At 52.3% G+C, this 27,789-nt stretch overlaps 1 protein-coding gene across 25 annotated transcripts in view; it reads left to right on the top strand.

Annotated features, from left to right (window-relative positions):
- The window catches only part of NFASC (neurofascin), a 200,828-nt gene extending 173,126 nt beyond the window's left edge, over positions 1 to 27,702 (top strand). For 13 of the 25 annotated variants that reach the window (XM_078004018.1, XM_078003990.1, XM_015119464.3 and 10 more), the window contains 3 exons: positions 15,056 to 15,187; positions 18,303 to 18,372; positions 21,767 to 27,702. In XM_078004018.1, coding sequence (XP_077860144.1) covers positions 15,056 to 15,187; positions 18,303 to 18,372; positions 21,767 to 21,998 — 434 coding nt within the window. In that variant the 3' untranslated portion in view covers positions 21,999 to 27,702. Of the gene's footprint in view, positions 1 to 2,691; positions 2,923 to 6,691; positions 6,809 to 8,113; positions 8,267 to 15,055; positions 15,188 to 18,302; positions 18,373 to 21,766 lie in introns of all 25 variants that reach the window. The other 12 variants (XM_015119315.3, XM_015119392.3, XM_078003901.1 and 9 more) reach the window with 3 other exon arrangements.
- Positions 27,703 to 27,789: the final 87 nt, after the last annotated feature.

A 27,789-nucleotide genomic window follows, 5' to 3' on the forward strand; every position in this document is an offset into this window, starting at 1 on the left:
GATAGTCATGAGAAGGGCTACCTTGTGAGCATTTGATTTGTCAGAAATTATTAGAAAACATACTATTTATAAAGAACTCCGGCAGGTGCAGCACTTTGGGAGGCTGAGGCCAGAGAATTGCTTGAGCCTGGTAGTTCAAGACCAGCCTGGGTTCCATGACAAAACCCCATCTCTACAAAAAATACACAAATTAGCCAGGCATGGTGGACCTGTAGCTGGACCTATAGTCCCAGCTGCTTGGGAGGCTGAGGTGGGAGGATGGCTTGAGCCTGGGAGGTCGAGGCTACAATGAGCCATGATCACACCATTACACTCCAGCCTGGGTAACAGAGCAAGATCCTGTCTCAATTAAAAAAAAAAAAAATCAGAGCAGTCCTGCCCAAGTAGACCAAATAATTTCTCCAGGTCCATCCCAGCAGCACAGAGCAGCAGGAAGAGCCCATGTGTGTCCATGGCCATGAGAGCTGCAGGGAGCAGGCCTGGGAGAGAACTGACCTTTGCCGCATGGGTCTCTCAGGCTTTCCCATGTATGTGTACACAGTGTGTGTGTGTGTGCGCGCGCACACGTGTCGGTGGGTGGGGATAAGTGAATCCCTCATGTTGAGTGTTTATAGTGCTAAGCTTGTATTCCAGGCCTGAGGCCATCCTGGACTGAGCATGGCCCTGAATAAAGAATCTGAGAGGGAGAGTTGCCCCGCCGCTCACCCCTCCCCACACCACCCTGATGTCTGTGGGTTGACCAGGGTTTGGGGAATATAGCATTGTGAGCTTTGAACTTGCCCAGGAACCTCTGGAACATATGGGGCATAGTCAGCTGCCCAGTGTGACTTGGGTGGCCAGCACCCTTGGGGCACAGTAGTACCTCTGATCTTATTAGTAGGGAAGCAGGAGCATTGCCTCCTTCTCCAAAGAAGGACTTGTAATATTGGAGACCCAAGGGAATGAACTGGCTTTTGTTGGGCAGGCTCTGGCTGGGAAGGCTTAGGATCGCTTCACTCTCCCTTTAAAAAGCTCTCTGGCAATTCTTTTTCTGGCATCCCTCCCTGCCCTAGCCCCTTTCTTGGGGATATGATTTTCCTGAGAGATCTGAGGCTGGGTGGGATTCCTTGGGAGTGAGAGTTAGCTGCCTTTGTTTTAAAGTCCCTGCCTACTGGCCGGGCGCGGTGGCTCAAGCCTGTAATCCCAGCACTTTGGGAGGCCGAGACGGGTGGATCACGAGGTCAGGAGATCGAGACCAACCTGGCTAACACGGTGAAACCCTGTCTCTACTAAAAAATACAAAAAATTAGCCGGGCGTGGTGGCGGGTGCCTGTAGTCCCAGTCACTTAGGAGGCTGAGGCAGGAGAATGGCGTAAACCCGGGAGGCGGAGCTTGCAGTGAGCTGAGATCCGGCCATTGCACTCCAGCCCGGGCAACAGAGCAAGACTCCGTCTCAAAAAAAAAAAAAAGTCCCTGCCTACTGCCACATTAGCATCAACTCTAGAAAGTGAGCTGCGGTCAGATCACAGGAGATCGAGTGCAAGGAGGAGAGGTGGCTCTGTCTCTCTCTGCTTGGCCTCATTATTCTCATACTCTCGGCTTTAGCAAAAATTAGATCTGCAGGGAAGGATAGGGCAGCCCTTTCCATGACCTTCTGTATCAGGAAAGAAGACCTGTGAAAAAGTTGTCACATACATAAGCTTAGTCCTCCCAAGCTGACCAGTATCCAAGGATCACTTTGGGTGGGAGATGGGTGTCATGAGAGGGTTAGCCCAGATCTGAATGATTCTGTGCCCCATGAAGATGTATGCAGAAAAGAAGTCCAGCATGTGCCTCGCTGTGCCTGGGACGACTCTGTCTACTGTGGGCTGGGAAGGTGGTGCTGCTGAGTGTGGGTCATACTGTCATTCCATTAGCTCCCTCTTCCCATGTTCTCGTGTGAACAGAAAGCACTTGTACCTGCACCCAAACTTCCTAGAGAGAAAGGCATTTATAAGAAGTCACTTTGGATTAGGGTGGTTGCAGGAAGGGCCACCATTGAGCAGAGAAGGGAAAGAGAGGGAGGAGAGGCAGAGGAATGACTGAGGAGAGCCAAGACTGGAGGAGGGCAAGGGTAGGCAGAACGCCGTGCGAGGCTTGCCCGCGCAGAGCGGAGACTGTTCCCTCTCTGTCATCAGGTTCGGGTGGCTGTTTGGGCTCACGCAGGCATGACAAAGGGTGATTTTGGAGTGAATGGTTGGGAATGGCAGGCCGCCCTAAGACTCTGCTGGACAGGGCCCCGCCTCCTGCCCACCTCTAGGCTGGGGCTCCAGGGCTGGATCCAACTGGTGCTGCTTGGGCCTGTGTCTGGGTGGCATCTGGCCAGTGTTTGGCCTAGGGCTCCATGCCATCCCTGGGGTCTGAGCGATTCAGCGCGTGCCCCTTTCCCGTCTCATCCTCGTGCATCCTTGGCTGGGTGCATGCTGGGTGCTTCAAGCCACGCAGACCATGAGAAGAAAATGAAACACACACAGGGCTTCATTCTCTTCCTCTCCCATGGTTGTGTCTTCTGTTGCTGCGACCTGTCTGACCCAGCCCGTTATGCCTGGGGAGGCTCCTGATGACTAAGCCCCATCTCCTCACCGGGCTGCCTGCCTTGCACGCGGGGGCCGTGTGTCCAGGCTGGGCACAGCCAAACCAACCAGACTCGGGTGTTTTACATTTCCCTCTCAGCTCCTCCCACATTGCCCCCGACTACCGTGGGTGCGACGGGCGCTGTGAGCAGTACCGATGCTACTGCCATTGCTGCCACCACCGAAGCCACAACAGTCCCCATCATCCCAACTGTCGCACCTACCACCATCGCCACCACCACCGTCGCCACAACTACTACAGCCACTGCTGCCACCACCACCACGGAGAGTCCTCCCACCACCACCTCCGGGACTAAGATACACGAATCCGGTACTGCGCATCGCCCATGCTCCCCATCCCCTCCTGGCCCGCCTCCCCAGTGGTCTCCAGACGAACCCACAGGCTCCCCCAGCTAGGAGGTGGGGTCTGGGATGGTATTTACCACCACCTCCTTTTGTGTTTCCTTTGGAAACTCACCCGTGACTAGATGCTCAGTCCCATAGCCTGGAGGTCCAGATCTCCCCCAGCCTGGCCCTGACACACACAAACTCCTTGGGTGGTCCTCCACCACTCAGTACCCCCCATTCTAGCCTCAGATCCCTGTTCCTTAACAGATGGCCAAGCTCCTTGGGCAGGGCCCCCAGGTTCCAGATGTCAGGACTGCCTCCAGCTACATGTCAGGCAGTCAGCTCAGGGCCGAGCACTCTGGAAGGAAGACTGTGTGAGGAGGGGAAAAGGACCAGCCACTGCACGACTGGCCTGAGGGAGTTTCCTGCCCTGGCCACATCTGCATCTGGCCTAGAGGCTGAGCAGCAGGGAGTGGCTGTGCCAGGCAGCTCTGTTCCCAGAACCCCTGGTCCTTCCTTGCCTCTCCTCCCACAAGGAACACTTAACAGACTTTTCTTTTACAAAGTCAGAGCTTCCAGGAAACTGTATTGCCAAGGAGTCCCTTAATGCCCACTCACGTTCCCCAAGCCCTCAAATGCAGGCATGGAGGGAAAATTACGGGCATTCTCAGGGCCCCTGGTAAGAATCGATCCCAGGGCTGGTATACTGAGCCAGGAGAATGCACTGTTCCTGTATCATGCAACTAGGCCAGGAAGCTCTGTTCTTCCAGTTCGGGGAGACCCCAGGGGAATTCAGCGATGCTTCCAAGCACTGAGCATCAGTCTTTTATTACCAACAAGGGGAAGGTTTGTAGCTTCCTGAGCCCACAGGCCAGCTCTAAAATCGGTGTGAGGCAGCCAGCAGGGCTGGCAGGAAGCATCCAGAACTCTTCTGCCACAGTTGTAGAATTGTAGGCCCCAGTGGGCACCCCTTTGTCTCCTGGGCAAGTCCTTTACCTTCCAAGGCCTCCTTTCTCCCATCCTGCTCCACTTTTCTCGGCCTCCTGAATGAGGATGGAGGCTTAATAGACATGAGAGGATTTTGTTTTTAGCTCAATGACATGGAGTTAAGTGAGCTGTCAGGGCAGATGAGAGGCACAGCTGCCGTGAGCTCCTGAGACCCTGAAAATGCTGGTTTGCTTGACAGGTACCATCTAGAAGTTAACAGGCACTTTAGGAAAAAGTTGGCTGAGGAGGAACCTACTGGGGTATTAGAAGCTGCCACCAGCGGGTTGGTGACTGATGTCCTTTGGGGCCACGGCGAGGCATCTTTTTCATTGAAGTGGGGCTCTTTGTCCTACAAGTGCTTTGAGTTTGGAGAAAAGATGAATCAAAAATGAAGAAAGGAAGTGGCTCTTGCTCCCCAGCAAAGAGTTACTTGCCTTCTGAAATATAGGCCTTGTTGCCACGTAGGACCAGCCCCCGCAGCACTCCTCAAGTTCTGTGAGACACTGCAGAGGACCTGGCCATGGCCTTGATCTTATCTAGACCTTGGGAACACTCCTCAACCATCCTCACCTCCTTAATGTAGCAGAATGGCTGTCTAGGACTTTAAAAATGAATGTTTACCTTTTTCGTGCCTTACATCTTGGGAAAACATGTTTCATAAGTTTACTCTTCTCAGGGTGAAATAGGCCTTTTTATTTGTCCTTAGCCTGTCTTTTTCAGATTTCAAGGGAGATTCCCTAATTCTTACATTCCAGGAGTCAGTGAGACAATCCATGCTTCCCCTCCCTGACCCTTTTTGTGTTTCTAGGTGTTGATATCTCACATGCTTGGTCCTTCTCTTTGAACTTTTTAGTGCTTCCAGGTCATGATCCTGATCTCTCTGTGGCAATGCCTTCCTCCAGCTCCCACTTCTAAATCATCTTGGCTTCCCATTGCCTAGCCTTTTCTAAAAGAACCCCAATCTTCATTGCCTTTAAAACAGCCAGATTTGAGTCAATTTCATATTGGTGGCCAAACTGTTTAAACACAAATTCTCTAGCTATTTACAGGGCTTAGAGCTGAGGAGAAGGAAACTCAAGTCCCCAAATCATGACTAATCACAATTCATTCTCACCAGCAAGAGCCATGAAATTCTAAGGAGCTAGAATTTGGGATGGCTTCAAGCGGCCAGTACAATTGAAGCATCTGGCAGACAGGCAAGGAAGCCTACCTTCTGCCCTCCCCATGGTGCCATCAATGGAATCACTTTCTTGGCCCCTCACTTAATATGAATCATATCCACCTGGGGCAACCAATGCCTGACAAGGTTGTAGTGCAGAAGGCACCTCTTTGAAGTGAAAACCAGGAGATCTTTTATCACTTCCCCAGCCCTGCAGGCTCAGTCACATGTCAAATAGATAATGAATAAATGCATCACCAATGTACTCTATTCATTTATTTTTGACAAGTGAGTTGGTGACAGTGCCCCCTTGCATGCTAATAAAATATACAGGAGCCACACTTGTAAAGTCTTTGAAATACAAGGCTTCATGTGAGTACTCCACTATTAAATCTTTGCTGGAAAATGGGGTAACCAGACTGCTGGGACTCTTGAAAAATGATTACGTTTGAAGATTAGTGCCCTTCTCCTGTACACAGGCTATGGTTTCAGACAGCACCACGGCTTTGATAAAGTGGCTCCCAGCTCATAAGAACTTGATAATTAATGTCCTCTGTGTTGCATAGAGATCAGGCATCAAAAACTTGGCGGTGCTGAGAAGCCAACAGAACAGGATTCTTTGGTATCTGGACCACTGAGGGCTGGTTGTCAAGGAGTTATCTTCTCTTGGTCCCACCTAGTTCACGCGAGGGAGAGGAAGCGTTCACACTGCCTTTCTCAGGCCCCTGAGATTCTAGGCTTTAGACAATCTGAGGCTGTTAGACACATCAGTCAGGCTCTCTCTGACCAAGAACAACCCAAGAGGCTCCCTAGACCAGCCTCACCTGTCTGGATCACCATTCTCCTCCAGCTTCAAAAGTACGTCCTTCCTGCAAATTTCATCAAGACTCTTGGCTCTTAAAGATTACCCTCTCCTTCCTGCAGCACTTCTCTGCTTGAAGGGCAGGGGGCTGGCACACATCTCCTCTGTGTGGCCTTCTGCTCCTGGACACACGGCCTTTTTCCTGGGCCCTTTCCTTACACTGTTGACATGACAAGGGATCTGAAAAGGGAATAAGTCCAGGTTAGAGCCTCAAATGGCACAGATCAAAACCCACTCTTTCTACAAAAATTAGCCGGGTGTGGTGGCGGGCGCCTGTAATCTCAGCTACTTGGGAGGCTGAGGCAGGAGAATCGCTTGAACCTGGGAGGTGGAGGTTGCAGTGAGTCGAAATCACGCCACTGTACTCCAGCTTGGGCAACAGAACAATACTCCGTCTCAAAAAACAAAAAACAAAAACAAAAAAAAACACTCTTTCATTTCTAACCCTACCTATGTGGACACAGTCAGTTTCCAGCTCTCCCTCAGAAGTCCTCCCGACTGCACCTGCTTGTCCCTGGACAGTGACCTCTGGCCTGGCCACCAAGGCTGCAGCTTGGAGCTCTGTCAGGCCCTGTGCACAGCCATTTCTGACTCTCCCCTTTCCTAGATGACTGTGTGTACGTGTGTGCGTGCGCGAGCGTGGGCATGTGCGTGCATGCACACGCTTGTGTGTATGTGTGTGTCTCCATGTCTCTGGTGCCACTCCCTCCTCATCACTAACTCCTCTTCTAACCCGTCCACCAGCCCCCGATGAGCAGTCCATATGGAACGTCACGGTGCTCCCCAACAGTAAATGGGCCAACATCACCTGGAAGCACAATTTCGGGCCCGGAACTGACTTTGTGGTTGAGTACATCGACAGTAAGCATTGCTGTGCGGGGTGGTGGTGGCGGCAGCGGCGTCGGCAGCAGCGGCGGGTAGCGGTAGATGCCATTAAAGAGATCCTGTGAACTCCCCCAGGCTCAGAGAGGCCTTTTAGCCTGGCTTAATTATGGCTTAATGAAATCGATATGCACTCAGGCAGCAGAGAGGTGGGAGGAACAGACTCAAGGAGAAGGAAGGGGGCTTCTCAAGCCATTAGTGGAAGTCTAGGGTTGCATGTCTGTGGAGGACCTGTGTAAAGGGGTCCTTCATTCATTTCCTGCCCAGGATGAGGGTTCTGAATAGCCCCCAAATGAGCCAAATCTCTGCATTGATCTCCTTAATTCAGGCTCCACTAGACTGGGTGGGCCAGTTCACAGACTTGGGCTACAACCCTGCTTTGCTCCAAAAGGAATGCCAGCGGCCCCTAGTCAGAGCCACAGACCAGAGCCATTTGTCCCAGCTGGTGGCTTGAGCTGAGTTGCTCACCCTTTACTGGAGCTTGGGACCAAGGGTACAGATTCGTTGGACTGCAGAGTGTGGCCCCTGAGTGAAGGACCCTGTGGGTCAAACCCACCATCCTGGCCTCTTTAGTATGTGCTCTAAACAATTAAGCCAACTAACCCAGCCAGCCAATCCACCTGGGATAGCCTACCCAAAGAGCTCTCAGGAGAGAGCAAAGCTGACTTAGTTCTCTCTGGTTGGAGGAGGAGTTCACATCCACGGCACCTGGACTCCATAGTTTGGTCCATACTTTTGTCCATACTTTTTCAGCCTCCTACCACCCCTATTCACCCTACAGCGTACATGCACAGGCACACGCTTTTCCTGATGTGGGAATTCACCACATGGTGAGAAATGAGAGGTGAAGCTAGGAATGAGAGCCAAGAGTCAGAGTCCCAGCTCATCTTGTTTTCATGAGGGATGCTAACTGGCTTTCTGGCCCTCACCAGTCAGATCCATGTGAAAAGTCAATCGCTTCTAGGGCAACAGAGCATCTGCTGACAAGCTAAGAGTGTAAGGAAGTAGGTTATAATATGTCTAGTGTGAAGACTGGTGAGGAAAGAGAACTTCAGGAGAAGGAACGGTGTCCCCAGCTGAAGGGCTGTTTAAAAGAGTTAGTATTGCATGGACAGGCCTGGGGAAGCTGCCTGGAAACCTCCCGGTCTGTACAATGGACTGGACCCGCGGTTCTCTGGTCCCTTCCCCCACACTTTCTACCTTTGACAGGTGACCAGGACCTAAGCACTGGCTCTCCAGCTCCTGGTGCCTGGCTCTAGGCTGATTGAGGTTTCTGTTCCCCAGGCAACCATACGAAAAAAACTGTCCCAGTTAAGGCCCAGGCTCAGCCTATACAGCTGACAGACCTCTATCCCGGGATGACATACACGTTGCGGGTTTATTCCCGGGACAACGAGGGCATCAGCAGTACCGTCATCACCTTTATGACCAGTACAGGTGAGAGGGGACCTGGCCTGGCCATCCCCTGCGAGCATGGGACATTTCATTCTCATCCTCAGCTTCCTGCTTGCCTCTCTCCTCAGAAAGAAGACTCATCCCCACCCCATTCCCCACCTTGCATGGCGTGTCTCAGCTCTTATTATGCATCAGCTGAAGGCTCTCAGGAAGCCTAGAGGAGCCCAGTGTGCATGCGTGGTAGACAGGAAACAGTGATTGTGGCCCGGTGGGGTCAGAAGGAAACAAAGGGTTGTTTAACGACAACAGAGAACACTTAGCCCCCTGCTCTGCCTGGTGTGTGTGCACATTTGGTCACTGTCTGTGGGTCTGCGGGCTGCAGGAGAGTAGTGCAACCTGGCCTGTGTGCACATGGGCTGGCTCCCTTCATGCAGGGTCAGGGGATAGGGCCATCACAGGGCCTTGATCTAGAAGTCGCTCCAGGAGATCAGTGCATTTGTTACTCCCTTGCCACCATCATCTATTGTTCAGAATTTCAAAGTGAGTGACACAGCTTGTTTGGGGCTTTGTTTTTGTCCCAAGTTTGTCTTGGCCTAAAAGTGGGCAACTTTTTGGCATGCAGGGAGAGGGGAAGAAGCTCTCCAGAACTGGAATGGTTCTGGCTCTATAGTGGCTTCAGCTGTGGATGAAGAAACGTCTTCCTTGTGCCAAATGAACAGGCCAACTGGGGCTCAGCAAAGGGTACAAGGTTCAGCAGTCTCTGTGCTGGTAGGGTAGCTGGCAGTCCGGATACTTACAGGGCACTCTCTGGTCTGTGTGTGTGTAGCTTTAAACTCAGCCGAGCAGGCTGCCAAGTGGCCTGTATGCTAAGCCCCGGGGCTAAGGGTAAGGGTAGGGAAAGAGATTAAGAGAGAAAAGGATCAGTACCTTGCCCCCAAGGGATATCCTAATCAGATGCGGGTCATTAGATACACAGGATAGGGGAGGGGAAAAAACACAGTGATTTATATGAACTTCTGAATGTTGACTTAAATATTCATTACTCCTCCTGCACCTGGCCTGGTGAGGCTGATCCTGGTAGCTTGCATCTCGGGAGTCCCTGCCCATCTGTGTAAACGTCTCACCCAACCCCTTCTTTCCTAGTCCCTCCTGGTCTGGCATCCTGTCTTCCTCCTTGTGTCTCTGCCTGTCCTGCGCATTTGCATGCCATCAAGGCTCAGAGGGTCTGAGAGTCGGGCTCCCTGATTGAGGCTAGCCAGGCCGACTCAGGCAGGATGTCTGAGTGAGTGGCCAGCCTGTCCTGTAACAAGGGGAGCCAGGCCAGGCAACTGGACAGTGGACCGAGCAGAGCAAGTGGCTGGACTCTGTGTAGCTCAGATGAGGTCCCAAGCTGTTGCTCACTGGTATGTGCATTTGATTTTGCTTCATTACATACTTGAGTCCAGCACAGCAGCAAAAAGCAAAGATGATATTTGAAAATAGGGTTCCATCCTAGGGAAGACTGCCAAAACCAGGACAGCCTGCTTTGAGAGTTTGACTTCTCCAGGTGCTAAGCCCTAGGGCTGTGGGTGAGGGTTCAGGCCCTGCCCTCAGGGATGTCCTAATCTGATTTGGGGTATTAAGCACACCATAGAAAACCGATTGATACCGGGTATGCTTCTGAACCTAAATACTTGTTTCTCTTTTCCTGTGCTTGGTGGACAGGCTCATTTTGATAGCTTGCTTTACAGTGATGAAACAATCAGCCCTGGCAAGTCTTCCCAGGCTCCTCCCAGCGAGAGCTGGAGTGGGCAGGTTGATGAGCCCAGCTCTGAGTACATATCGTCCACTTCTCTCACAGGCTGGCTGGAAATTACTGTCTGCAGACCACATAGGGAAAGGAAATATTTTCACTTTCTGAAGTCTGTGAGTGTGTGTCCATATCCTTCAAAAATACACATTGTCTTTCCTGTGGATGGACTCCAGAGCCAAGTCCATGCAACCCACAGATCCCTGTGTTTCATTAAAGCAAGAACTCATGAGCATCTCTGGGCCCTGACCACTGGTCGTTTAGACAACCACAGGCTGTCACTTTAGTCAGCAGACTTGAATGCACTATAGCAGTTCAGGAAGGAAATGGAAGGAAACCACTGGAAAGGCTGACAGCCTCTCTGACCCTCACCAAAAAATCCCAATGGGAAGTTAATCACCTCCTTCAAGTGTTTGAAGCCAAAGAGACCTGAGGGGCTACAAACACATAACCCTGGACTCCAAGAGGCCCATCAGCCCTTCTGTACTGGGTGCGGGATTGGGAAAGGCGGGAGGATGGCGGATGCTGAGAGTGGGCCAGCAGTCAGATAGCAGCCTGCCTCGGACCTCAGGAGAACAGGGAGCAGGGCCTCAGGGGACCTGAAAGCAGTCAGCCTCTGCTGTGTTTGGAAGAAGCATCTCTTCGGTCGACCAGGATGGGGCAAGGTGTGGAGAGGTGTCAAACGGTGCTTAAGTGAGAACAGCCAAGCCAAACTGTATTTGGGGAAAATCTATCTCCGTTATATTTGTTCATCTATCCCTATTTCTAGGACATAATTCTTCTGCAGACTTTGAGTGACTGGCCTTTCTTCCCTGGCCAAACCCAATTCCTCTCAGTTAGAATTAGGAGTCATGAGAGCTGTCTGCTTTGCAGGTGTATTGCCCGTTTCTGAGTGGGTGTTGCAGGGGGAGGTGTGGAAGGCACACAAAACATGTCTTCTAGTCCAGTGTAAGAGGTGTGTGGCCTGGACGAGAGGATGCTCTTCTGGCTCTGGTCAGTTACAGCTGAGAGTGGCGAGTGTAAACGCACCCTGGTCTTTGCACACTGATATTACTGGATCCGTTAGGAATCTTGAAACAAGTTTAACAGACCCATTGAGTATGGTGTTGACAGTCAAATATAATTGCTCTGAGGACTTGCTAAAATGCCTTCCTCTCGGAGTCCAGGTCATGGGGTCCCATTATAAGTGTGATCATTATGTCCTCAATTTCTTTTGGTCCTTGAGAAACTAAATCACTTTGATGGGATGTGGTCGAACCCACCTTATCCCAGATCCCACTTGATTGTGAACAGCCTTCTGTGTCCAAACTTCACAGGAAATTCTTTGGCCTTTTCAGTAAAGATGGAAGGTAACATTTGAACTTCACCTGGTACATCAGGAATGAAAAGCCGTATTTGCTTCCTAATTGCTCATGTGGCCCCTTTCTCCTGGAATGATGACTTTCTTTCCCAAGAGGAAGGAAGTCTTGTGGAGAGAGCTGTCAGGTGCATCAGAACAAGCACTAGGAAGATGGTGGTGCAACTAGGCCGTTGACTAGGTCGTTGCAGACACACAAACCAACCTCCTTGCAAAAGGTGGGTACAACTATCCAAACACATGTTGAAGTAATTCCTTCATCCCAGTGCCCAGGTCCCGCACATGGGCAAGCCAGTATCCCTATGACCCCTAGCTAATATCAGGGGAAAAACCTAAATCAGTATGCCAGGTTAACTGTATTATAGTAAGATTAAATTGACCCATTAATCAATAAATAGTCACTGACTACTTGTTATGTGACCAGCACTGTGCCAAGTACTACGAGGCTAAAAGAGATCCCCCATTCTCAAGACTTTAATAGTATAATTGGAAACCAGGACCCAGGAAATAGAACAATTAAATGTTCCACTGCATGGAGCAGCTGACGGTGAAATCGGAGTTCGGAGATGGTATGAGTTGGAGCAAGGGGAGATTCAGGGAGGAGGGGTAGAGTGTGCAAAGGTGGCAGTGAGCTAGGAGGGCGACAGCCTGGGCTTTCTTGGGCAGGAGGGGCAGGATGCACGGAAAGGAGACTGGCGCTCCTGGAAGGCCAGGCTCAGAAGCTGAGCCCACACAGTGGGGAGTAAGGAAAGGTGGCATCATTGGAAGTCTCCTAGGAAGGTGGTAACAGGATGTCTCATTGTATCCACAGGAACTGACAGGCACACATGAGGGGACCCCTGGAATAGAATGGAACAGTGAGGGGAATATGGGAGGCGTTTTGGAAGATGTGGCAGCTCTTAGAGATGGGCACAGTGGTGAGGCCTCTGGCAGCAGCAGGAGAGCTGGGAGAACCAAGGCAGGGGGCAGGAAGATGCAGGTTGAATTTTAAGGACACACATCCAAGGAGAGCTGGAGGAGGAGGCTTACGGTTGTGGAGGTGGCTGGAGGGATGATGGAGATGAATAAAGGATCACTGGTGATGATGAGAGTCAAGGAGGTGGAGATCAGCCTGGGAGAGGCCCACTCAGTGGTAACAGCTGAAACGCTAAGAACAGAGGGGCTTAAAGTCAGCTTGCTGGGGGTGCAGAGGAGTTGGCAGGAACTGGAGGGGGCGGAAGAGTATAGAGTGTACCAATAAGAGGGCAGCATGTGAACTGGAGCTGAAAATTCTGGTAAGTTCCTCAAGGGTTTTTGTTTTAAGACACAGGAACACTTAGGACTTTGAGACCAGCCTATGCAACATAGCAAGATCCTGTCTTTACTAAAAATAAAAAAAATTAGCTAAGCGTGGTGACATGCACTTGTAGTCCCAGCTACTTGGGAGGCTGAGATAGGAGGATCACTTAAGCCCAGGAGATTGTGGTTGCAATGAGCTATGATAACACCACTGCACTACAGCCTGGGCAACAGAGTGAGGCCCTGTCTCAAAAAGAGAAGAGAAGAGGAGGGAAGGGGAGGGGAGAGCAGGGAAGGGGAGGAGAAGGGGAGAGAGTTGTAGGGGAAGAGAAAAAAGAAAAGGAGGGAGTGAGGGAGGGAGGGAGGGAAGGAAGGAAGGAAGGAAGGAAGGAAGGAAGGAAGGAAGGAAGGAAGGAAGGAAGGAAAGAAGGAAGGAAGGAAGGATTAAATAGATAATGACAGATCTATATATATTAAATGGTTATAAATGCTATGAAATAGAGATAGTGGCTGGGTGGGAGTTGGGGAAAGGGACTTCGTTTAAACTGGGAAGGTTCAGGAGGACCTCTCTGAGGAGGTACCAGTTGCCAAGGCAGCCATTAGAAGAAAAAGCAGCAGATGCCAAGGCCCTGCACTAGAATGAGAGCGGCCAGCATGGCTGGGGTATAAAGCATGAGGACAGGGTGGTGGGAGGTAGGACTAGAGAGACGGCCAGGGCCTGCTCTGATGGAGTCTGACAGCTCAGGATAAGGAATGAAGAGTTTTCTTCAATAACAATGAGAAGCTTTGGAGGGTTAAAGCAAGAAAGTGATTCAGTCCTACGTGGGGGGTTGGAAAGATCACTCTGACACTGTGGCGGGGGCCTGCTGGGAGCAGGAGTGGAAGCAGGGATGGGACTGTTCTCTGCAGCCTACCTACATCATGGTACTCACAAGCCTTGTTCTCACAGGCCTCTCCTGCTTTGCAGCCTGGGGCTGCCCTGGGCAACCAGAGTGCAGAGGACACTTGTTCATCAGTCTTCACCCTGTATTGAGAACTTTCTTGGTGCAATGCCATTGCCTGGGCACTGGGAAGCCTGTAAAAATAGTTTCTGCCCCCAAGAGGAGCAAAGGGTGGGCTTGCACCCAGATAATGTCCCCACAAGTGGCATGTGCTGAAGACCTGGGGGCGCACGTGCTGTGGCCCTCATGCTGTTCCCCGTGCTCCTAGAAGGAGGCTCAGTGCCTTGGCGCCAGCTCCATGGTTCTTGGGGTGCCTGCTGTTGTGTGCCTCTCCCCAGGTGTCTGTGGGCTGGCTGGTTCCAGGGTTACTTTGGGTGTATTAAGTTCCTTTGATCCTTCCCTTCTGTCACAGAGTCTCACGTTCTGTGACAGGCTGCATTTCAAGAGGGGTCGCTTTTGTTCTCCAGCCAGTAGAAGGGAGAAGGGCGAGTTGGTACTGACCACACCCCCCTCCCGAACCCAAACCCAGCCATTGGGCCATCAAGGACACCCTCAGATGACTCCTGAGCACCTGTTCTTCAGGGCCTCCTGCAGGCCTTTCAAATCACAAAGGGATCTGCCCACTTTGAAACAGGTCTCCACATATGCTGGGCATGGACAGAGAGGGACTCACTGTCACAGGGGTTGGAGGAGGGGGCACATCGGCTTGTCACAGACCATCGGGGGGTCACCCTGTGTGGAGTAGTCTGGAAGTGTCATGGAGTGAGCAGAAGGCACAGCCCCAGCCCCACGTCGCTGCTGGCCTGGCTAGGGGTGCCCACACCAGGATTGCCTTTGCTGTCAGGAAGCACATGATCCACTAGAGAGATGTGAAAAGACAGGGCATCCTGGGCCTCCACTTGGTCCAGTCCCCACCCTCAGGAAGGCTGGATGGCTTCAGAGCCATGCTGGTGGGCAGGGATGCTGCTGTGCGCCTGTGCAGGCCTGCGAAGGTGTTCTCATAGCGGGTTTTTGCAACATGGCCACGGCCTACACTCCCTGAGGGTAGCTTGCCGGCTCCCATTTCTCCACCCTGGACTCATCCATGGGGAATCATACTTCCATGGCCAATCCGTGGCCATCCCTCAGTCCCCACTAGGCTGTGACCAGCCCTCTGGTTTCCAAGAATGCCGTGCTTCGTTCCTAGGATACTTTCCCTTCCTAAACGACCTGTTCAGCCTTCTGCTTCTTATTTGCTCCTTGTACCCCTTTCCTTTGCCTCTTTTCTGATCTTTTGACCTTGGCTCTTTAATTATTTTCTTTTTGTCCTTTAGCGGGGTAGTTTGGGCCGGGGGGCTGCTAGGTGGTAGCGTTAGGCTCCAGGAGAAACATCCATGTGAAATAGCTGAAGTTCTTCCCTCCATCTCCCTCCTCACCGTCTCCCCCATGAAATCATTCACGGGTTTGCTTCCGGCCCTCCCCGCCAGCTTACACCAACAACCAAGCGGACATCGCCACCCAGGGCTGGTTCATTGGGCTTATGTGCGCCATCGCCCTCCTGGTGCTGATCCTGCTCATCGTCTGTTTCATCAAGAGGAGTCGCGGCGGCAAGTACCCAGGTGAGCCGTGCGAGAGGCGTGGGCTTGCAGGGCGGGGCACGTCCGCTTTCCCGTGAGTCTCCAGGTCTCCAGCCAGATCCGGGGACTGTGTTCTCTCAGTGAAGCCAGCCCTTGCCCGGCTTGGAAATACAATCCTCTTGCCTGTGCATCTTCGGGCTGCCAGCAAGCACTTGAGTTAATTAAGTTCGCCTGAGTTGGACGGATGGCACAGTCCAGGCAGCCTCAGAGAGGGGATGGAAGGAACCCTGGCTCCTGTTAAGAATGACCTTTCCTCCCCTTGACTCACCACCCATCTGCTCTATAAATTGGCTTTTTTTCAGCCTGAATCTCATTAGGATCCTGGGTCCCGGGGAAGGAGAAAGGAAGAGAGGCATTTTCTCTAACCGTGTCCCAGAGAATGGGGAGAGGAGGGGTCTGGGCAGAAGCAGCACACCCATGAGAGAGTTCCAGAGGTGGGCACTCAACAGGATGATGGTGTAACCACCAATACCACTAGCAAGGGTCAGAAGCTCCGATGCGAGGAGCAGGGAGAGGCTGAAGACGGGTGGCATTGGTAGGGGCCCCCGTGGTCCTAAAGCACTTTGGGCTTCCCTAAAGTCCCAAGGAGACCTCAAGATCCTTCAGCCCCTGGCTAGGCACAGTGACTCACACCTGTAATCCCAGCACTTTGAGAGGCCAAAGCGAGTAGGTCACTTAAGGTCAGGAGTTTGAGGCCAGCCCAACCAACATGACGAAACTCCGTCTCTACTAAATATACAAAAATTAGCTGGGCATGGTGGCAGGTGTCTGAGGTCCAAGCTATTCAAGAGGCTGAGGTGGGAGGATTACCTGAGCCTGGGGAGGTCAAGGCTGCCATGAGCCATGATCGTGCCACTGCACTCCAGCCTGAGGAACAGAGTTAGACCCTGTCTCAAATAAATAAAAAAAAATTTTTAAAGATCCTCCAGGCTGGGCACGGTGGCTCACACCTGTAATCCCAGCACTTTGGGAGGCCAAGGCAGGCAGATCACTTGAGGTCAGGAGTTCAAGACCAGCCTGGCCAACATGGTGAAACCCTGTCTCTACCAAAAATACAAAAAATTAGCTGGGTATGGTGGCACGTGCCTATAATCCCAGCTACTCAGGAGGCTGAGGCAGGAAAATTGCTTGAACCTGGGAGGGAGAGGTTGCAGTGAGCCGAAATCGTGCCACTGCACTCCAGCCTAGGTGATGGAATGAGACTCCGTCTCAAAAAAGGGGGGGAAAAAAAAAGATCCTGCAGCCCAGACATACCAAGGTCAAGGACAAGGACCTCTGGCATTCTTGTTTCTGGAAATATTGATTGTTTTTTACACAGGAACAAGAGAGCCATCTGTCTGTGATGGGGTGAGTAGGGTGACAGGAGACAGGATAATGGATGACCCTGAAAGCAAAAATCTGGCTGGACTACAGAATGAAATTTCTCCCTGCCCCAGAAAGCCCCATCACCAGACATACCCCACGCTCCCCAAATGCTTCCTTCTCCCCATGTCTTAGAACAGGTCCTCCCCCAGGATCCCCCTAAAACTCAACACAAAGGAAATAGAAGGGAGAGGAGACTCGATTCTTTTTCCTTCCCCATGCCCAAGTACCCACAGACTAGGACTCTGAAGAACTGTGCCTTAAGTGAGGGAGGGCAGGAAATGATCATTCCTTACTGGTGAGCGATGTTTGCTTTCACTCTCTTCTGCTGTGCTGGGCTTATCTGATTCTGTAAGAGAGAAAGCCTCAGTTAGGGAAAAGGCTGCCTCCTCCATCTGACAGTAAGACTTGGGTGGACTGAGTTCACGCCCGTTCCAGGTGGAAGTGGAATACCAGAAGAACCCAGCAGATCAACTCTGAGCCGTCCTTTGCCCTTTCAGAAAGTATCTCATTCCAAACAGTTCTTCAAAACTAATCTCTTGCCCTCCAGCTACAGGGTAAGCCCCTGGTCCCTTAAAAAGATGAGTGAACCAGGAGCCACAAGGCCTGGGTGCTAGTCTTCCCTCCGGTCTTCATTCAGTCACTAATTAGTTACGTGATATGCTCTTCACCTCTCAAGGGTTCAGTTTCCCTCATCTAAAATGAGGCTGATTATCCGCCTTGTATCTCAAAAAGGACACATAGGTCGGGTGCCGTGGCTCACGCCTGTAATCCCAGCACTTTGGGAGGCCGTGGTGGGTGGATCACTTGAGGTCAGGAGTTCGAGACCAGCCTGGCCAAGATGGTGAAACCCTGCCTCTACTAAAAATACAAAAATTAGCCAGGCGTGGTGGCAGGCGCCTGTAAACCCAGCTATTTGGGAGGGTGAGGCATGAGAATCGCTTGAACCCGGGAGGCAGAGGTTGCAGTGAGCAAAGATAGCACCACTGCAAAAAAAAAAGATACATAAAGAGGCTTTCATGTAAGTGCCCGCTGTGCATCCACCTCTGTGCTGTGCACTAGCAATACTGGAGGAAAAATGATCTCTCCTCAAGGGCACCGTAGCTGACACCGAAAGAATGAGCACAGCACAAGACAGGGCCTCGGCTGAATGCTCACACATCACAGAGGATGTGGAGGAAAGGGGGCATGCCAACAAGGGGGAGTCACAGAGAAGAGACACTTCCCATCCCATAGGTGTGTCTGGCGTGTCTTCTCTGCTCAGGGCACTCTGCTAGGAACTGTGAAGAAGCACACAGACCCCCACTCTTGAGGAAAGAACTAGCCTTCTGTGATAGGCATGAGAAATGTGCACAAATAGTTACACCACAGAGCAGAATAAGAAAGGTGCAAACAGTGGAGTGTTTGCCTTTGGCAGAGGAAAGGATCACATCTGTTTGATCTTTTGGGGAGACTTCATGGAGATGTGGTTGGGGGAGCTTGGTAGGAGGGGATTTCAGTTGTCAGTGGAGATGTAAAGAGACCTCTGGGGCTGAGAGGGAGGCGGCAGAGTCAACTTGGCAACTGATTGAGTACAGGAAGCAAAAACAAGGGAGGCGTGGATGGTGCCTTGTTAAAAAAGAGTGTCCGTGAGCCCAGGGCGGTGCCTTCTGGCCCTGCAGTCAGTGGAGCCCTGGAGAACAGGGGCATGTACTTAATCATCGTGTCTGTGTCTTTGCTTCTCTTGTTGACCAAGTACGAGAAAAGAAGGATGTTCCCCTTGGCCCTGAAGACCCCAAGGAAGAGGATGGCTCATTTGACTATAGGTGCGTGATCTCCCTCCTCCTCTCTCAGGCAGGCTGTCCTCCATGTCCCTGAGGCACCACCCTCACCTCAGAGCAGCTCCACTTGGCTGAGAGGCCATGAGTAGCCGTCCTTGCCCCTTGGGCCGTCACCCTGCCTCTCTGGCGGCGCTGTGGTGGAGAGTGCGTGCTGCTGAGTTTACTCAGAGGCTTCTCATCCTAAGAGTGCCAGATGAGGCTGCTCCCCCAGGAGACACTGCCTGACACATGCATGCATTAGTTTGACGAACAGCATTTCATTCATTCAACCGCACAACTCAAATGTATCAAGCTTGCTATTTATATCTTTCCACCTTTTCACTCTGAACACGAGCCCCAGGACCCTCTTGCTGTGAGATGAGCTCAGCCCTCAGGCTGATTCTCTGCCCACACTCTACTCCTAACCCTGAAGATAATGACCCTGGGAGGCTGTGATGTCTTAAAGCCTCAAGGAATGAAGGTGGGCTGATTCCAGGTCGTTTCTCCTTGAACGTGGCGATATCTTTGGGCTCTAGACCGGAATGGGCCTTGGAAAGGTATCTAGGTCCAGTGCCCTATGCCCCAGATGAGAGGACTGAGGCCCAAACCGGGAAGCGTATTGCCTAAAACTCTTCCTTGCTCCCCACCCAGTGAGTTAGTGGCAAAGCTGGAAAGTCCGGGGCCGGCTGGTGCTGCTGGTGCTGCTATTCTATACTTCTGTACCCGTGCTCCTGTCCTACCTGGATGCATCTTCGTATCTGGGCTTAACAATGTCGTTGTTTGTCCATGGAGATCACGAATATGTTCTGAGCTGAGGGATGATGCAGAGTGGGCTGTGGAGTGTCATTCTCAGACCAAGTGCTATGGAGGGAATGTCTGATCAGAGCCCTGCCTGCCCACGCCACCCAGTTACTGCCTGGGCCCAGGCCCTTGTCCTCTGCTGCGGTCTCCTTTTCCTGTCCTGGGCCTCTGCCACTCTGCCCGTCAGCCTGGCAAGCATAATCAGATCAATGGGTGGTGGAGCCACTGCCCACACAGGAGCCTGTCTGTAGGCTTATGGGCCATAACTGTCCATCTAGTCCCAACATCCCCACAAGCCCCCTGAAAGGGCAGTCACAAGAGCCCCCTTCCCATCTTCCCTGGCAGGGCCCAGCTTCCCTGTGGGCTGAGACTTCCTTGGCTTTTTGTTCCAAAAGCCACGGGGCTTCTCCTCCCCCAGACTCTCGGTACAGCCAGAGAGGAGGAGCGTGGACCTCCTCCAATACAGGGCTGAGCAGCCTGCACTGTGAGGAGATGGTTCCTCATGCACCTCTCCTGCCCCAGACACCAAAGCTGTCGGGCAAAAACCCCTGCCTCCTCCCCACAGACACTGAGGCTGAGTCTACACACACAGGGGCATGCCTAGGCCTGCACCCCTACACACACACACCCCTCCGCTTTGGCTCTGGAAGGTCTGCAGCATCTGTCCTAGAGTCCTCCCTTGGATGAGTCTAAGAGCCCTAACCTGGGAAAAGGCTGAAATGAATACATCAGAGGAAGAACTAAGTTTCCAGGGGGGATAGGCCTGGGGGCGAGGAGTACTGTTCCTCTCACTCCAGTCTGTGGCTAAGTGACTGACCACCTTTCCCATGGGGCGTCCTTTGTTTTTCTCCTCCATGTCCATCCACCTGGACCTTGAAGATGTCTCAGAAGCGAGGCCAACAGGTGGCCAGACCAAGGCCACCCTTAGTCATTCTGGTTTCTTTCAAGCTTCCATTAGGAGAGGTCTATTCGGTCTGTTCTTTTTAGACCTAGATCCCCTGTTCCCTCAACAGCCTGGCATGCTACAGACCTCTCCCCCTACCCCTCCCACTGGCTGGGCTGTCACTGTCCAGTGGCTGCACTTAGCTTAGCTGCCTGGAACCAGAGGAGGAATTCCCACAAATCGCATAGCACAGTCCTCATGCCCCTGCACATGGGGTGGAGGGCCCTGGGAAGGAGTGCATGCGAACAAGACCTGCAAGTGGGGTGAGGAGCCTGGCAATTCCCCTTCTTCAGTTGGCAAACAGTGACTTCCACTTCCTGCACAAACTCAGCACAGCCCCAGAGAGCTGCCTCCCTCACAACATCTCCCAACGCACGGCTGTCCCAGAATACAGTTAGGCTGTATTCATGGGGCAGCACTGCAGGGAGTGAGCTAATAGCTTTCCGTCTTCTAACACAGCCCCAGCCCTGGCTCGCTGCCCTCTTCTGACAGCTGTCTTTGCCCGACACTGCTATTAGAAGTGAGAACGCACTGCCCACTGTAATGGCAACTCAGCTGGTTGTCTTCCCCATGTCCAGGAAGGACTGGGGGTGGGTGGGGAGCTGGGGGCAAGGAAGGGTGTGGTGTGTGTCTACTCAGACCGCCTGGCACCGCTATGGTCCCTGAGACCCAGACTCCCACTGCTCATCCTGAGCTGCTCCTGCCCAGGAACTGGGCTCACCTCTGAAGTGCAGCCAGCACCACCTGGTGCCTGCTCTGAGCCTTTTCAGCCAAGGGAAGGGACATGGTGCCTGAACAGACGCTGGCTCAGGGAGCAGCCCACGCCTCCTCGGGAGTGCAGCAGACATCCTGACTGGGCAGCTGTTCCCAGCGGCCCATGCAGCTTTATTTGGCAGCCTCCCAGCTCTCCCTGCACAAGGGGAGCTTAGGGCCAGGGCTTGTAGGCCTCAGAGGGGCTAGGCATGATCCTCTGAGCCTTGCTATCTTCTCACGTTTGCTGGCATCACCTGCTTACCTGTGTGCGCCTCCCTCCCACTACTCTTGCACACCTGTACTTGCTAGGTCCAAAGTAATAACATCTTTTTATAGATCAACCAGATAGCTCAGCGAAACACACTAAGACAGAGAAGCAGAGAGGCAGGGGAGAGGTTTCTTCCTTTAAAAGCCTTGCTTTTTGTCAAGGTGAGAGTGTATCCCTACAGAGTCATAGGTCCTGGGAGATCAAAGCTGGGCCAGCCCCTCTTGATGACTGAGGCTTAGGTCACAAAACCACACAGTGACACACTCGGGACTAGAACCATCCCATATGGTCTCACAAGCAGTGGCTCTGCCTCACCATGGGGTGGCCATCCTCTATCCACTCCCACCACAGACAGGGACCCAGTCTCATGGAAGGGACCTGGACCAGGAGCCCAAAAGCATGGGCTCCACTCCCTGCCCTACCTGACTTGCAACCTCACCTTAGAAAAGGTGCTTGTCCTCTCTAGGCCTCCATTTCCCTTTTGTAGAGCAGACTGGACAGGGGAGGGTGAAGCGGGGGCTGGACTGGGTGGTCTCCTGGGTCCCATCCTCTCTGAGCTGTGTAGGACATGTGTTGGCAGGAGGCCGGCTGCCCCATCCCACACCACCTGAGATTCTCTGTCTCTCTTTGGCCAGTGATGAGGACAACAAGCCTCTGCAGGGCAGTCAGACATCTCTGGACGGCACCATCAAGCAGCAGGAGAGTGACGACAGCCTGGTGGACTATGGCGAGGGTGGCGAGGGCCAGTTCAATGAAGACGGCTCCTTCATCGGCCAGTACACCGTCAAAAAGGACAAGGAGGAAACAGAGGGCAACGAAAGCTCAGAGGCCACGTCACCTGTCAATGCTATCTACTCTCTGGCCTAACGGAGCCCACCCAGGCACAGCCACCACTTTGCAAGTGGGAGGAGGGGAGAGGGGGAAACTAAACCACTGCAGACCTACCACAAAGCCACCACCTTCAGTAACAAGGGTACGATATGGGGGTCTGCCAAGCTGTGAGGATCAGTGACCACCAAGCCACCCATAAGCCCCCTCCCAATGACCCCCCTTCAGCCCCGGGTGCCACCAGTGTGGGAGAGCTGGAGCCGTGGCTGAGCTCAGCTAGAGGGAGCCTGGCCCCTTGCCCAGTCTCACAGCCACCCCTGAGCGTTCCACCACACTGCCCGCCCTTGGCCTCGGCACATGCTCACCGTTTCTGTTGGTTACAGGACTTCTCATTGTCTTAATTTTGCTTTGTGCATCTTCCCCTCCAGACCCGATGTCTCCGTTTTCTTTTCCTTTTGAAAAAGTGTTCCTGGAAAAGAAAGAAAAAGTAGATTCTCCCCCAGGAGACCACAAAGATAGGCAAAATGGATTGAATCCGTACCAGAACATGTAGACAGGCTGTAATATTCAAACCACCTCTGGGCCAATGCATTTCCGAAGGATGCCTTTCTCGCCATATGCCTCCCCTGGCTCCCAACCCCTCTGCCTCGGCCTTGTCAGTTGCTGAGCTGGGCTTGGCTCTTTTCTGGAAAATGACAGTATTTTTGGCAGGGAGAGGGTGTGCAGGCCTCCTTGCTGCTCTCTGGTTCGGTTGGGAGGTGTGTTTACCTCTTGCTCCTCATTCCCCCCCTGCCCTTTTCTCTGGAGTATCTAAGATGTGAGCTGCACTGACTCTGAAGAAGTTTGAGGAACAGGAGTGAGCACTGATAGGAAGGACTTCAACGCCAGTGACTGTGTACCTCAAGCAGAAGAAAATCAGGTGTCTGGTCTTGGGGGAACTCTGCTTACCTCTAGAGAGAAGAAAAAGGCTGGGTTTGGACTTCCTTCCTCCTCACTGGTGAAACCCAGGATGTAGATAGAGGGCCACACCCACTCTGTCCCAGAGGGCACCTGTCCACGTGGCTGGGGCCCACGCTGCCACCCTGGAGGAGATGGAATGCTGTGACGCAAAAGCTTTGCTGGTGCGTTTGGGGCATAAGGCGCTGCTCCCCTTCCACCTCTAGCAGATAGATATCATCTTCTCAGCCAATTCTGTAGGACACTGAGGCTTTTGTTTGACATGGTATGTGGATGGGGACTTGCCCCAAGACTGAGCCAGTCTGCCCTTTCATTGGGGTGTATACATATCAGGGGACCTGTGGTGGCACCGTACTCAGTGCTGTGATGCCCCCACCTGGGGAGGACTCAATGCTCATTGTATGCCTTATGCAGCGCTGATCTGCCCCTGGAGTTCCCAGGTTCCCAGCCCCTCCCTGCAAGCCTTGAAGCCTCCAGCGATGTCCGTGTCCAGGAGAGCAGGGCAGCCCATGCAAGTGTTCCGGCAGGACCAGAAGCGGCCACCCAACACACGTCCTCACCAGTCACCCCAAATGGAGACACTCGCAGACCTGCAGTTGTCAGACCGAAGGTGCTGCCTTCATCCTCCCCACCTAATGCATTTTTGAAACCAAAGGTACCTAGCCTCAGAGACAGAGAAGGAGAGGGGGAGATCTTGAGTCTAAGAGGAACCCTTTAGCTGTTTCTGTAGCTCCGGTCAGTTTCAGGAGGGTGAAGCTGATCCCCAGGAACGAATCAGCTGCCATGGGCACAGCCTCTGATTTGAGCCTCCAGCTGCTAGCCAGGGGGCCTGGGCCAGACCAGGGCTCTGTCCTTCAGTGACTTTATTAAAGCATCATTTGCCACATGTTTAAGCCGCAAAGGTATTAGCAATGCTTGCATCATTAATAATCATTCAGTTGAAGGTCAAGCCCATAGACACACACTCTCTGTCTGCTGGTAAGAAATCATAGCCCAGAACTGAGCCAATAAGGCTGTTTGAACCTGAGAGTGTGTGATGGTCATTTGGGCCAAGCCTCAGCCAGGGCTGCTGCCTGGACGCCTGAGGGGCAGCTTATCACAGTGCAAGGGGACAGGGTAAACAGCAGGGGGTGGGGCGTGAGCTTGGAGGGCCCCTCCCCTAGCTTTCCTCCAACACCTGCTTGGATACTAGGCCCACTGTCCCTGAAGGGAATGTCAGGGAAGTGTGCCTGTGAGCTGAATTAAAGGACTGGCCTTTCCAGAAAACGCTTTGGATCTGAGCAGAGTAGTCAGTTTCTCAGACGCTCATTCCATACTGCACCGTACATGCCAGTGAACTCACTGCACTGAAAGCAAGCTCTTAGGGCAGGAAGGGACGGTGAGCAAGTCTGCCACACCACCTGGTGACTGGGAAGGCTGCTTCCCTCGTAAGGGTCTTGGGGAGAAGTAAGCCCACAGCCTGCCTCTGCACCTCGTTCCAGTGTCCTGCCAGGCTCTGCACTGTCCTTTGTGTATGAAGAAAATGCTATTAGCCCTCTCTCAGGCTACTGTTCTGTGGGTGCTGAGAGCTACCCCCCATCACCATGCAATCACACCCGTCTGAGCAGAAGCAAATCTGAGGCTGAAGAATTAAGTTTTCCCCAAGCAAGGAAGGCAGGTGGTCAGAGAGATCAAACGCTGCTGGCGTGGGGATTGCAGGATACAGGAGGCAGCCCCTTTGGGGAAGAGGAGAGTGCGTTTTCCATGGAGCCCGTGTCAGAGTCCAGCCCAGCTCAGCACGAAAGCAGAATTGCCCAGCACTCCCTGCCAGCTGGGTCTCCCAAGCAACTACCCCAAGACATACCAACAATGAAGCCAGGACAGCACCATTACCATCGGCACTCCAGTTTGGCTGGCTGGGAGGAAAGTGCTGGGCATCTTACAGTAACTCTAGAAGTTCCTTTGACTGGGCTGCAATCCCACCTGTGTGCTCAGCCCTAAGAGCTGTAGTTTCCTGTGCTGTCATTTGTCCATTCATTCATTCATTCATTCATTCATTCATTCATTCATTCAGCAAATACTCTGAAATCCAGTCTGAACTAAGGCCTGAGCTGTGGATACCATGGCGCGTGAGTTAGATGTGGTCCCTGCCCTCACGGGGCTGACAGTCCTGAAATCAAGTGCTGGGACACAGTGGCCATTGAGTTGGGAGCATTCTTCCCTCTATTGCTTAAGCCACTGATGGCTATGAGCTTGAAGAGAGGGATTCTGAGGGAGAACTTGGTCCATCTGGTCACCAAGGCTGGGCAGGACAAAGCAGTCAAGAACCATGGTGTGGCTTGAAAAACAGTCCTGCTTCCTGAGCCTCTTTGCTCTGCCTCTTGGGGCAAAGGGTTAGTCCACATCCAGGTTGCATGAGATGAGATGCAAAGGGCTCTGTGTGGGTGAGGAATGCAAGTTAGAGGAGCGGGAGAGGCCACCAGGGTTGGGACCTATTTAGGTAATTCCTGTTGGCAGCACCTAGAGAGAGCATCTGAGCCAAAGGAGTGGGAAACTCTGCCCCAGCAATGGCACGGGCTGCGGTCTCTTTCTGGCGCCCTGTGCTGGAGCAGGGCCAAGTCTTAGGGCATCACGAACAGCCCATTTGATGGAAGGAGCAGGGACGTAGCACATTTTTGTCTGTCTTTGTGAGGCTGCTTTGCTAACTCTCTGAGGAGAGGAAGCCTCTCAGGCTTTCCGTGGGCTGGGGCTGGTGCCAGAGAATCCCTTCTCAGTGGGAGGGCAGCAGGTTCCTGGGAGGCCGGCACAGGGCACCGCTCCCCGCTCCTGACACCTTGGTGCAGACTGACTTCCTGCCCAGTCACCACTCCGGCCAGCCCCGCCAAACACACACAAGCTCATGGTTGCGGTTGGGTCTATCCCATTAGTTGGCAAAGGATCCTGCTTGAGCTCTGCGTAGTAGCTGAGGAGTAGCATTGAGGAGGGCCCTGATTGTTTAAAAAAAAAAAAAAAAAAAGGCCTCAAAACAATGAAACAAAGAGCTTGATGTGTCAGGAGGAGACCAAGGCCCTGGGAGGCATAGGCAAGCCGGGCAGAGTCAGACCAGCGCCCTCCCTTGACCATCTCCTAGCCTTCCCCTCCCTTAACCTAGACAGGGGCTACCCCATGTGAGTTCAAGCCAGACTTTGTGGCTGTCCCCAGCCTGCACAGCCCAAGCCCAGGGAAGTGTCCTTTCTTTCCCTTCCTTACTAATAATGGGCCTTCCTGAGACACATTCAGAGAGGGATCAGAGAGAAAGGAGAACCATCTAGGAGAGCCACAAGCACCCACCAAACAGTGTCTCAAGCCTCACCTGAAACTGCTGTTCCTCCTGTCAGCATACTAGTATTAAATGGGTGTTCCATAATGAGAAGAATGGAAATGAAATACGTACAAAGGCATCTAGCTTAGGACCAGAATCGGATTTCAGCATGTGAAGGAATCCCAGAGCTGATCTCATTGAAATGATTTATTGTACAGACAAGGATATGCAAATCCACAGAAGTGAAGGGATTTTTGCTCAAGATCACATAGCTGGTAAACTAAGGTAAGGTTAGGGCTTGAACTTGGGCCTTCTGACTCCTTGTCCAGTGTTCTTTCATCTCACCACAGCTGCCTCCTTTGAAACAGAGGTATTAAGATCTGTCCTTCTGGTTCACCCTCTCATACCTCTTTACTGCCTCTCCCACATCCCCTACATGCCCCCAAAATGAAAGATGAACAGGATTTTTTCTTAGACCAAGATCAGTCTGTCTGTTGATCAGTCTGTGGTTCACCCAGCCATGCAATTAAGGGCAGACCTGGGCCAGTGGAATAGAATAGCTGATTGGTGTTTGTTACTGTGAACCCTAGACTGTACCCCCTAGAATGGTGTCTCTTGCTTTGTAACACATCGGGCCTTCAGCGTGCTGTATTCCTCAGAAGTGAGGGCATCTCTGTCCATTCTGCCCATGGCCAGAGGGTGCAGAGAGGCAGCAGGGCCCATGCAAGCTGCCACCCTGGGATTTGCTGGGCTGGAGTTCAACAGATGTAAAGACTTCGGTGAAGCAATAAACACAAAACTCTGGGAGAAGATATCCAGAATTTTGTGCACTACTCTGTTTCTTTTTCAAAAATGAGGCAGATCAGATGTCCCTGAGCTGCCCCTTTTTTTCTGATTCCCCACTGCAGTGTCCTCAGTCAGTGTTGTCCCTCTGCCCGGCTCCCCAGCTCTTTGCCAACCTCTTCACACTCCCCTTGAGCTGAGCATCAGTCACCTGTGACGTGGCCACCTTCTGTCCTGCTCCCACTCCCGACCCATGCTGGACCCCGGAGGACCTCCTGCCCTGCCCCTACCACACACCCATATCCCCCACCATTCCAATTTGTTCTTTCCCGTGGGGAATTTTTTTCCCCAACGTCTCCATCCATTCCTTCATATCCACACACGCACAAATTGGTCTGATCTTTTTTCCATTGGTTAAACATTTAACTCCATGCCAGACCTTGTTTTAACCCCTCTCACATCATGTTCTTTCCTTTTTTGCGAGTTATTTTGCATTAACCAACTTTGTCAGTGACAGATGCGTATCTGAGGGTGTCACGCACGACCTTCAGCAGGGAAGACTTCTGGGCCATGGAGGACCGTCTAATACATGGACTTATAAACTGACTGCATGAGCAATGAAAAGGCCAAATTATTCTGAATTTTTTTTTGAATCACTGTAAAAAAACTGATTTCTTTTGTATAGAGAACACTAAACGTATAATAAAAGTTGTTCAAAATGTACTCTTGCCGTGTGATTTGCTCATTTTCTTGATTTGTTCTTGTTAGTGGATAGAAGAGGGATGTCAAAGGGCTGATGGCAAAAGTGGA

Source organism: Macaca mulatta, chromosome 1 (assembly GCF_049350105.2).
Source record: "Macaca mulatta isolate MMU2019108-1 chromosome 1, T2T-MMU8v2.0, whole genome shotgun sequence".
NCBI classification, from domain to species: Eukaryota; Metazoa; Chordata; class Mammalia; order Primates; family Cercopithecidae; genus Macaca; species Macaca mulatta.